Source organism: Erpetoichthys calabaricus, chromosome 14, assembly GCF_900747795.2.
Source record: "Erpetoichthys calabaricus chromosome 14, fErpCal1.3, whole genome shotgun sequence".
NCBI lineage: Eukaryota > Metazoa > Chordata > Cladistia > Polypteriformes > Polypteridae > Erpetoichthys > Erpetoichthys calabaricus.
This window is the reverse complement of record NC_041407.2, coordinates 84,058,229-84,070,533: the sequence shown is the minus strand read 5'-3', so window position 1 is coordinate 84,070,533 and position 12,305 is coordinate 84,058,229. Positions and strand designations below refer to the sequence as shown.

The window sequence follows — 12,305 nt, the reverse complement described above, 5'->3', positions numbered from 1 at the left end:
ACATTTGTCTGTAAACAAATTTTGGGGCGGAGTGGTGGCTCTGAGGCTAAGGATCTGCGCTGGTATCCCGAAGGTTGCCGGTTCGAATCCCCGTCACTGCCAAAAGAGATCCTACTCTGCTGGGCCCTTGAGCAAGACCCTTAACCTGTAATTGCTCCAGGGGCGCTGTACAATGGCTGACCCTGCGCTCTGACCCCAAGGGGTATGCGAAAACTAACAAATTCCTAATACAAGAAATTGTATAAGGCGAAATAAAGAACAAAAAAACAGCATCTGGGTGGCAATATTATTTAATTTTCCTCATGTGGCGAACATTCAGGATAAATATCTGCATCCTCATTTGGATGGGTTATAAAATTAATTTGAACAGTCAAACATAAATTCTAGCTACACTGAAATAAATATATATGAATATTATATACCCATATTTATTATTATTTTTATCAATATTTAGTATTTACCTAGTATTACTTTGAGTTTTGTTTGTAGTGCTTTTATTCTGTTCCATCACGGCTTAGCTCTGTTGCATAATGTGCTTTATTTCCTAAGTATTTTTATATACATCCATATGACATGCACACCTCAACAGAATAATGCACAATATTGAGATATTGATATTGAGATGGACAATATTGTTAATGCATTCAAAAACTGAAGGCTTTACTTAAATAAAATGTAATGTAGTATAACCAGTTCAGTTTAAATGTTTTATCACATGTATAAAGTACAATAAAGTTCTTATTTGCACACCTTACCAGCACATACTTTGCTACCACTCAATGGATGCATGAATCCTGCTCCATATGTCATTTAATACATAACACAATATATAAAAGGCGAAGAGCCCTCATGGTCCACATTTTATGCCATAATGTATAGTCCAAATCATAGCATTATGTCAAAATGCGATTTTGATGTGAAATCAATTAATCTTTAATGTGGTACAAACCTAGAGATGTGCTTCATTACTCATGAAGCATGTGGATGGGCACATGGAGAATTTTTGTAGAGTCAATCCCCCTTTCAAATTAAAACAAAAACTTCAAATAAAGATACAACCCCATATTGGGTGTAAAGATTATGGTAGTAATTGTTCTCAGTATTTGATAACCTCTAAAACCAAATATAAACAAGACAACAAATTTACGAATCTGTGTCAACCAAAAGAATAATATATGTTGGAAATGGCACTAATCAGAGAGGAAACCAGGGCAAAATAGGAATTTATCTGACTATGACAACTGCAGCGAATAACACAGGTGTGCCTCATGGCAGTGCAGAAAAATGAAAGTCACTGTTCAAAAAAGTTTACATCAGTATAAACTAGAATTTACCAGAAACTATGCAGGTGTCCCTGACCTCCAGCAGAAATAATTCTAAGTTTTAATAGCCCTTTCTGGACTCAATACTATACATCTTTTCTGAAATGCTACACATCATCTTCAGCTATACACTGTTATAACAAGTATGGTATTCTCAAGTATTAGCGCTTTGGGGAATCATTCTGTTTGTCAGGGTCTATGAAAACAGAAGCAAAATGCATAAATTACACAAAAGGCCTGGAGGAAAACCTAATGCAGTCTGCTGCATGAGATGTGTGGTCATCTGAGAAAATACATTTTTCCACAGGACACAGAGCTATACTTAACAGTCATTCAGATTTAGCTTCAGCAATTTTTGAAAAAGAAGAGATATTGAAATATGGAAGATAATGTTTTTCACTTAAAAAAATAATATTTAAAAAGGATCAGTAAGAATTTATTTTTACCGCAACACAAATTTTGTGTTGATAAAATGCAATATAGTACTTTTTGATTCCATCTAGAAGCATTTTAAAATGCCAAAAGGTATTGATAATTGTATCAGATGTTTGCATTATGCTATTGGTAAATGTTCCACTTGTTTATATTAATTGCTTTATAAAGGACTCTGTGATAATGCCAACCGTGGAAAGCTCTGCATTAAACAACATTACCTCCTTGCCAATAACCTTTACCCACACTTTTTCTCCAACATCTACGATCTCTGAAGGTCTGTCCACTCGGCAGGAAGACATATGACTTTTGTGAACAAGGCCTGGATGAACAGAAGATAATGGCGGAGTCAAAGAAAATACCAAAAATGGTTCTCATATTCATGTTCATACCACGGTTATGTTTGAGGAATCTAGTTGAAAATATTCACCTTGTTTCCTACAACCAGGAATTTTAACAAAGGCTCCATATTCCGTTATTGATGCCACCTGCAAAAAAATTTAGCAGTGATCTTGAGACGCATGAATACAGTTTATCATTGGAGACTTGGATACGTTAAAAAAAAAAAAAAAAAACACTTTGAAATTACTTAGCATGTCCACACAACAGAGAAATTTAACAGAAAGTCTCATTACAGAGCATAAACAGCTTTGCCATCCTTAGCAGTCTAACCCTGAAAAGCGATTCACTTAAGTTTCTATGTTGGACTGTTAAGATGTCATTTATGGTATATCTCATTAACAACTTTATTCATTTTTTTTTTTTTTTTAAAGAAATGTGTTCTAGTTACTGATTATCAAAGTTTAACATATTCTTCCTGCATACTCCAAGAGAATTAAATGCCACCCCAGTACCTCTCCTTTGATGATTGCAAAGAGGTCTGGAAGCTCATCCATTTTCTTTCTGGGAGTTTTTTTTACAAGGCTTTGCACACGAAGAACATTCAAGATCTTTTTGCATCTGTGTCCTTCTGGAAGGGAAAAATAAAAATCAGTGATTGAGTGAAATCACTAAAAATAATACCTCTTACTAAAATCATATCGTGTCTTTTATATACTGTATACAGCGCTTTGCAAATGGATTGCTCACCTCCTAATTATATCATCTCTTAAATCACAAATTTTTGACTATGAACAAACAACACTTTTTTAGGTGCATTTACAAAAAATGTGAAATTCACTCAGCCATCTTCTAACCTTCTTAGTCCTAAACAGGGTTGTGGGGGTGCTGGAGCCTACTCTACCCAGCATAGGCCGCAAGGCAGAAACAAACCCTGGACAGGGTGCCAATCGATCGCAGAGTACACACACACACACACACACACCAGGAAAAAGTTAGTATTGCCAATGCACCTAACCTGCATGTATTTGGACTGTGAGTGGAAACCAGAGCGCCTGGAGGAAACCTAAGTAGACACAGGCAAGATTTGCAAACTCCACACAGGGAGGACCCAGGACACAAACCCTGGTCTTCTTACTGCGAGGCAGCAGTACTACCACTGCACCACCCAAATACAAAAATTACCTAATGCAATTGTCAAGTCTGTCTGTCTGTCTGTCTATATCAATTCATTTCCAGTTTGTCACACTTACTGTTCAAGGAAATTTGTTGGGACATCCATTATTTTTAAAATATCTCCAAAAGAGCACACTGTACAAATTCTTAGAATTTCCAAACCTCCCATTAAAAAAAAAAAAAAAAAAAAAAAAGTATTGGCAAACTTTCAGGCATGTCTGCCATAAAACAGAGAAACATTTTGTACAACCTCAAGTATGGATTACAATAGAAGCTTGTCAAATGCCGGAAGAATCACTGGTACAGTTGCTCACTTTGCCTGCTGCTTGAGGGAAGTTATCTGTAAACTAAAGGATAGGTAAAACTCCAAATTTTAAAATCGGCTAAATAAGTTCCCAAATGCACCTTAATGTTATACCATGCATACATTTTCTAAATTTTTAAGTTAGCCAATTACTGAATGAACAAAGTTATCCAACAGGCACTCTAGCACTGTTTGAAAAAAACTACTGATTGCTTCACACTTAATAACCAGTTTTTTCCATCTTTAGCTACAAATGCTTCTTCAATATCAGTCTTTTGAATTGTTGTAGAGGAATTTTAGCCCAGTTTTCGTTGCTCTGGTGCTTCAGAAACATCGGTAGGTTTTACAGCATCTACTTACTCTTTCAGTCATGTCACACCATCTCCAATGGGTTTAGATCTGGTCTTTAACTAGGCCAGTCTAAACATTTTTTAAATCTGCTATTCTGAGGTGGATCTTCTTTTTTGTTTGGGTCACAGCCTTGTTGCATTAAAACATTACACAACAGCTTCATCTCACTGTAGGATGACTGGAAATTTTCCTTAAGAAGTTTCTAATGCAATTATAAATTTGCTGCTATATGAATTATTTCAAGTCATCCAGGTTCTGAGGCAGTCCAGCATCTCCATATCTTCATACAATCAATCACAATAAACTCTAGAAATGCTCTTTAGCCCTTTACAGACTCAAGGAGAAACAACATTTTCTGATCTCTTCTATAATGAATTTTGTGCATAGCATTATATGCTTGTTGAATCTATGTGTTGGTAACTTGACTGTGTTAACAAGGGTCAAAATAAGTGGGGACTCCATTTCTTTAATTGGGTGCATTTAACTGGGAGGCAATTACTTTGTTACACAGTGCATTTTGGTGTTAGAAAACTTTGCTCATATGAAATACAGTGATCCCTCGCTATATCGTGCTTGGCCTTTCGCGGCTTCACTCCATCGCGGATTTTATACGTAAGCATATTTAAATATATATCACGGATTTTTTGCTGGTTCGCGGATTTCTGCGGACAATGGGTCTTTTAATTTCTGGTACATGCTTCCTCAGTTGGTTTGCCCAGTTGATTTCATACAAGGGACGCTATTGGCAGATGGCTGAGAAGCTAGATTGCTTACTCTTCTCTCTCTCTTGCGCCGAGTTTCTCTGATCCTGACGTAGGGGGATTGAGCAGGGGGGGCTGTTCGCACACCTAGACGATACGGACGCTCGTCTAAAAATGCTGAAAGATTATGCTGCACGGTGCTGAAAGAAGATGCTGCACGGTGCTTCGCATACTTAAAAGCTCGAAGGGCACGTATTGATTTTTGACTTTGTTTTTCTCTGTGTGTCTCTCTCTCTCTCTCTTTCTGCTCCTGATGGAGGGGGTGTGAGCTGCCGCCTTCAACAGCTTTGTGCCGCGGTGCTTCGCATACTTAAAAGCCAAACAGCCCTATTGATTTGTTTGCTAGAGATTGTTTTCTCTATCTATGTGACATTCTGTGCTCCTGACATGCACTCCTTTGAAGAGGAAGATATGTTTGCATTCTTTTAATTGTGAGACAGAACTGTCATCTCTGTCTTGTCATGGAGCACAGTTTAAACTTTTGAAAAAGAGACAAATGTTTGTTTGCAGTGTTTGAATAACGTTCCTGTCTCTCTACAACCTCCTGTGTTTCTGCGCAAATCTGTGACCCAAGCATGACAATATAAAAATAACCATATAAACATATGGTTTCTACTTCGCGGATTTTCTGATTTCGCGGGTGGCTCTGGAACGCAACCCCCGCGATGGAGGAGGGATTACTGTAAGTTTAAAATTACTTGTCTACTCAGGATCTATTTATTCAACATCAGATTGAAGCCCTAATAACCGTCAGTGTTAATATTTGTAATAATAGAGGAAATCAGACACTACACATATGTATATTACATATAAACAAAATTATGCTTCCTATCTTAGTTTGAATTGAAACTCGCATTTTTTAATCTGTGCTTCCTTTTTCTTCGTTCTTCTTTGTAGTACCATTGGGGATTACACATTGTGATGATCATGGATGGCACTAGTCAATAATCCATGTCATTTTTAATTGACTATATTACTGAAGGATAAGTTCAGTATTTTTCATGTCAAAGTGACTTCTTCATAAATGTGGTATATATGCATTTGCCACATGAAATTTTGTTCTAAAGTTAAATATCCATATTACTAACCGAGAATGCTAAACCGGATGGATGCAGGGACATCCGGCCATGGGCTGTAGCCGCAAAAAGACGTACTGCGCAGGCGCCCCAAGAAATGAGGCTCCGCGAGAGGCGGCCGTGACCACAGAAAAAGGAGTCAGCACAGAAAAAAGGAGTCAAACGCAGGCGACGCACAGCGCCGCACGAAACCCATTGCACACGAAACTAGCACACAAAAAAAAGAAGCCGCTCGCGCACACCTGCAAGCCGCCCCCCCCCCCCCCCCCCAGGCACCGGACGGGACACACACAAAGAGGACGATTCAACAAGCCCCTGGCACACAAAAAAAAAAAGAACCCAAAACCACCCCACCCACCCTACAAGCAAACGGACGGGACACACACAAAGGGGAGGATTCAACAAGCCCCTGGCACACAAAAAGAAACAAGACGCTCGCACCCCACCAATCCTCAGCCCCCCCCCCCCCCCCCCCCCCCGCTCAGACGCCACAAAAGCACACAGCGCCGCACGAATCCCATTGCACACGAAACGGGACCCACACAAACAGGAGGATTTAACAAGCTCCTAACGCACCAAAAAAAAGAAGCCGTGACCGCCACGCCAGGCCCATTAGAGACGAGACATGGCACACGAAACGTTCACAACAACGACGAATCAGACCCACAAACACACTAACATCAATAAGAAGTGACACCCAAAGCCCCATTTCTAAAGGAAACGTCCATATTAAACATACGTCATCTCAACACCTTCACACTAGGCAGCATAGGTGGATCTCCTTACAATAAAGCACTATTAACCGTTCAACTGCAGAAAAGGCTCCATATTAACAGTGAGTGCGATCCTCCTTATTACTTATCCATATTTCGCATGCTCAGGAACAAACAAGTCATGAATACACGCTCACGGGTACAAAACGATTCGGCTCGGATAACGGGACCAAACACACGAACCTGCATGAAACAACAAAATACACGGCGGCGCATCTGCATTACATCCTACAATAGTTCATTTCATTTTGCATCTACTGGAGTAAATATCAGGTCACCAAAAGGCAATGACCCATACTGCTTTCGCGTATGTGGACAAATATTACATCGCATTGGAACAGTGCACCCTGAAACAAATCAAGAACGCAAATATGCACAAATCACGTCGGCACCTACAAAGCGCTTCTGAAACCGCGGAAGAAAAAATGTCTCGGCTCCAAAAACACATGTCACTCCTTATTCCAAATACCGGTCCCAATCACAGAAACATCGGTATCCACTATGACAATGCACAGTAACAATGCATGTGACATCCGTCTTGCCACACTATTAATTATAGATGACTGTACAATGGCATCCAGTCACTTTCAGTCCACCTTAAAATACGCAACGACGTCATATAAACAACACGAGACCGAACTACAATACATATACAGGCGCGAGACCTGATTGGTGATAATACGAAGAAACGAACAGTCCGCATATTAACAGTGAGTTCGATCCTACTTATTACTTATCCATATTCCTAACGATAAAGATCAAACAAGTCATCAATTCACGCTTAAAAACGGAACAATAATCATGCTATTAAGAAACCTTAACACTAAACAGGGTTTATGCAATGGCACACGTTTAGTCGTCAACACCATGACACACAATGTTATTCAAGCAACAGTTCTTACAGGATCACATGCTAACAATACTGTTCTCATTCCTAAAATTGACCTTACAAGTTCTGACCTAGAATTACCTTTTACATTGAAACGCCGACACTTCCCCATTAAACCTGTATTTGCCATGACCATCAACATATCACAAGGACAAACCATGGACAAGGTTGGCATCTACCTCTGTGAGCCCATTTTTGGACATGGACAACTTTATGTTGCCTTCTCACGTGTTCGACGTTCATCTGACGTTAAAGTTAAAGTTATAAATGCTCCACTCCAAGAAAGACTCATTCAAGGACAGGACACCATCTTTACTACTAATGTTGTGTACAAAGAAATATTCCAATAAACCATTACTCTGTGCCAAACACTGTATTTTTTGCTTTCTATATGCATCATCCACACCTGCACACTATTCTATATCTAATTCATACATCTCACTCTTTGTCATGCTCCAACGCCAGGGGTTGGCGAGCGAAGCGAGCAGGGGGCGGAGCCCCCTAGTTTTCTATAAATTAAAAAAAAAGAAAAAAAGAAAAAGAAACCTTGCCTTTGCTGGTACTTTAAAATGGAGGTTATGGGGTTTGGGGCCCTACCAGAAAACAAAAGTATCAAAACTTTATTACTTTATTGGCAGGTTTTTAGGCAAGAAAACAGGCCTTCCATGCTTCCAATGCATGTCTGCAACCATAAAATCGATCTGGAAATAAAAATTTCATTGCAAATTTCTGGTACTGTTTTTGCGGATAGGTTTAGTGTTATGTGGTCTTTTAACAGGAAACTACACCCTTTGTGGGGGGAGTGTGTTAATTATTGCAGAAGAAGACAAATGCTGAGCTGGTGTGCACAGGAGGCCTTCTTGTAGCCTTACATTTTTTTTTCTTGAAGAATTACTTTTATTAAATCTCATCTTTCTACTGAAAAACATGCAAAACACTAAAAGTACAAAGTAAGAAGTATAAAACATATAATAATGACACAAATAATAATAATATGAACAGTACACTGCACATATTCGAGTGACTTAGTGTCACTTTCAGATTCCCAGAATTACTTTTGGTTTCACGGTTTGTTTCAATTTCACTGTCTGAAGACAGATGACAGGCGCTTCTTACGAGATGTCATCATGAGGCTAGGAGAAGATACGTCTACACCACTGCCCAGGTAATGCGTGGGACTGATGCTTACGCAAGATATGCCTCTATCATTGGCCAAGTAATGCTCGGCACCAACACTGCTGGCACTCTTACAGCCTGAGTAAACCTCAGGTCTTATGCAAGACGCATCTATACAGTTATCCAAGTGATGCTCGGATGTAACGCTAAGGAGGTTAAAATGGTTGAATCTCATAATATTGTTTTTTCTGTTCAAAAGTGACATATATAAACTGTTTTACAATATGTATATATAATCACAAGACCCACAACAATACCAAACAACTGTCTTTACGTATTTGATAAGATTTTATGCTTTTGTTTTCTGGTGGTGCCCCATTAACCTCCATTGTATATTACCATTACAGGCAAAATATTTTTATTACAATTTACAAAAAATGCTTAATTTTAGAACACGATTTTTCATGGCAAATGCATATACAGTATACCATGTTTGTGAAGAAATAACTGACTGGAAAAAATACCACACTTATCCTTTAAGAACTTTAACGAGACGCATCATTTCGAAGTGTTTTGTTTTTCATAAATGTATACAATAAAATGCTTTTAACTTCTAAGTGAAAGGCAGCCATGTTCAGTTATTTGATGCATCCACCCATTCTTTTTCTTGCATAGGGTCATAGAGAGGCAGAGCTTATTCTTTCAGTACTAATGTATACAAAAACAGACAGGACACTAATCTACCGATCTTAGACAAAATCAGAGTCTTGGAGGGACCTAAAAACATTTCTTTGCTCAGTAGTTTGAAAACTGTTGTCCACAGCAAAAACTTACATGATCAATATAAGAAAAAAGAACTTGCAGACAGGAATTAGCCCAGCTATGGTCTTCCCACTGTAAGATCAACATCTATCCTATACAAGTCGCATGTAAAAGGATAAGGTGGTGCAGTAGTCAACGCTGCTGCCTCACGCCTTTGAAGTCCAGGACCTAAAAGCAGGCACTCCAATTTCCTACCCTATCTCAAAAGACATTTACAGTATGTTAGGTTATGACTGTTAAGTGGCACACCCCTTGCAAGATTTGAGTTACTGATGGCATTCTTTTTGAATGGCAAAATTTTAACAATGAATCAGGGCAATTACAACATTCTACATTGGTAAAATTTAATGTATCATTTAACACATTAATTTCAAAGTTGAGTAAGGGTATAAAAAAGGAGAAAAAGAATGCATGCATAACATACCATACAACACTAAAAATGCATAGGCACTACCAATCAACAATAACATTTCTTTCTATAGCACATTTTCATACATGGCTCATAGCTCAAAGTGCTTTATAAGATGTCAAAGAAACAAATTGCACGAAAAAAAATGAAAAACAACAAGTTGGAAATTTAATAATACTCCCAAAAAACTATGCCCATACCAGACAATCTTTGCAAAGCTCTAAAAACTGATTTATTCCCAAGTGAACACTGGACATTTTTTTTATTCTTAGTTACAATCGCAATGCTTTTGGAACAACTGCCTTAGGTAAGAACGTCAATATAATGCATTTTTATTGAAGGGCAGTACTTGCAACCAAACTTCTGCAGTTTGCGCAAATTTTGTAATATCTTCTGAGAATTAGGGGAGTTATATTTAGTGGTGCAGACCCCCGTGACCCTGTAGTTAGGATATAGCAGGTTGGATAATGGATGGATGGATATTTAGTGGTGGGACTTTGGAATGCTTTTTAAATTGTTTGTGATAAATTTTATATTGTGTGTTAACAATATAACATATTAAGCAGAGCTGTGCGGAGGACATAAAGGAAGCAAATAAATATTAAACAGTAAAGGCCCCACAACTGAGCTTTGTGGCACACTCCAAATAACAGGCGCCACAGATGATTTGTGATGTCTCACTACAAGAAACTACTGCCTGTCCACTCATATGCCAGCTTTGGGGAGTATCTTACATCCGCTCAGCTAGGAAATGAGAGAACCACTTAATGGATTTAGATCGGGTTTTTTCTGGAATATGCTTGAACATTCCAGTTGATTTTGCAACTTCTCTCATCGCACTAAGAATCACAGTTTGCTTGCAGGAGCGATATATTCACGCTAACCCGAGACAGAGGCTGCGGGCCGAGGCAAGGGGGAATGATGACGTCAGGAGTGGGGAGTCGGTCTACCGCTGCGTTTTGGAGTGTAACTTGCCTCCGCTTAACTAGCGATACCTTTTTGTGTATTTTTAAAGTTTGTCCTGTTTCACTACTATGCAGGGGATGGCAAGCAAGTAAGTAAATAAATTAAAAAATAAATATACACACAGACTTTGGTCTAAACACACACTGGAATGACTATAAAGGAATAAAATTTAAAAGAAAGAAAAGCTGTAACTTAATGTCACAGTTCCAGTGAGGCATTATGTAGATGCATTGCTGTTGGTATAAAGGACCCCCCAGTTATGTTTCTTGACACACTTCTGATGTATAATTCCTTGGCTGAAAGTACTCAGCATTACTGTGTCAGAGAGAGGACGTGTAGCATTGTTCATTATGACACTCAGTTTTGTTTTTTCTCCTTTGATACGACCTCCTGGGGGTCCAGAGTGCATCCTATAACTAAGCTTTACATTTTAATTAGCTTGTAGGTTTTCTTGAAACAATGTTACCAGCCCAGCACACCAGTCTGTAGAAAAATCGCATTGTCCATCACAAAGAGGACACAGAGTGTACTTTTTAAGATGATAAAGAATATCACCAAATGTGGAGTTGACTGGACTCGATTTCTGCCAATTTTGTAAACATTTCTAAAGATAATGTTTAAAATGACATCAAGTTCGGTGACAAAATCCCACATTAGTACTAGTTTCTCATTGTCACAATAAATTACTTGTTGCTGAAGAAAAGAACTGAAATTACCCAACTAAACAAGACAGAGAGAATACATGTTTCTTAAGAATAGCTGTAGCAATAATTGTCGTGTCTTTCTGCATTTATAACAAATAATGACAATACTATCTTACTTTATGTAACTGCAAACAGAGAACTAAATGATGCCGTCTAATTAAATGGAGAAGTCCGTCAATTATCCGTAAAGACCGTCATTAAGCTGAGAAATTCATTATGAATTTGCACCCTAGAAACTACTCCATCCAGGGTTGGTTTCCAAATTCGGCCCGATGCTACACAATTAGGCTCTGCAGCTATTCTGTACATGCTACACTTTAAAAAGGATTGGGTAATAGCAATGGATTATTTCACTTTAACAACCGGTTTTACAAAAAGACAATCAAATTGAGGCTGGAATGGGCGGTTACGGCCGAGTTGACCTCAAAACCTGCACTCACATTTAGCTGAACACACAAAGCATTGATTGCTAGTAAGTGGAAAAGATCTATGAGCGCGTACGTTAGATAGACACGTCAACGAAAAAAGTGACATTTAATGGACGCTGGAAAAAAAAGATTCTAGGTGTCACTTTTCTTAGACGCAAATGTACGCTAAAACATGTTCTTCACATCCCTCTTCACCACGGGATACTAAAAAATTGTTACTAGGTCAAGAAATTCACCGCTTCTGTTTTTGATATAGAAGTACTTACCAAACTAACGTTACAGAAACTATTTTAAGATTTCTCTCCTCTGTTGAAAGCTTTCCATTCCAACATTACACCCCGATTTATACTACTTTATCTTGAAAATCAGTAACCGAAATAATAATTTTAAGGACGGTTTATTTAACTGGCCAATTAAAACGTACACACCAAAGAAAC

The 12,305-nt window shown here is 38.4% G+C and overlaps 1 protein-coding gene across 2 annotated transcripts in view; it reads right to left on the bottom strand.

The window, feature by feature from the left end:
- The window catches only part of zcchc17 (zinc finger, CCHC domain containing 17), a 22,834-nt gene extending 10,529 nt beyond the window's left edge, over positions 1–12,305 (bottom strand). The window contains exons 1-4 of one of the 2 annotated variants that reach the window (XM_028819224.2): positions 12,135–12,305; positions 2,609–2,721; positions 2,185–2,242; positions 1,976–2,076 (exon numbers count right to left, since the gene is read on the bottom strand). In XM_028819224.2, coding sequence (XP_028675057.2) covers positions 1,976–2,076; positions 2,185–2,242; positions 2,609–2,650 — 201 coding nt within the window. In that variant the 5' untranslated portion in view covers positions 2,651–2,721; positions 12,135–12,305. Of the gene's footprint in view, positions 1–1,975; positions 2,077–2,184; positions 2,243–2,608; positions 2,725–12,134 lie in introns of both variants that reach the window. The other variant, XM_028819223.2, reaches the window with a different exon arrangement.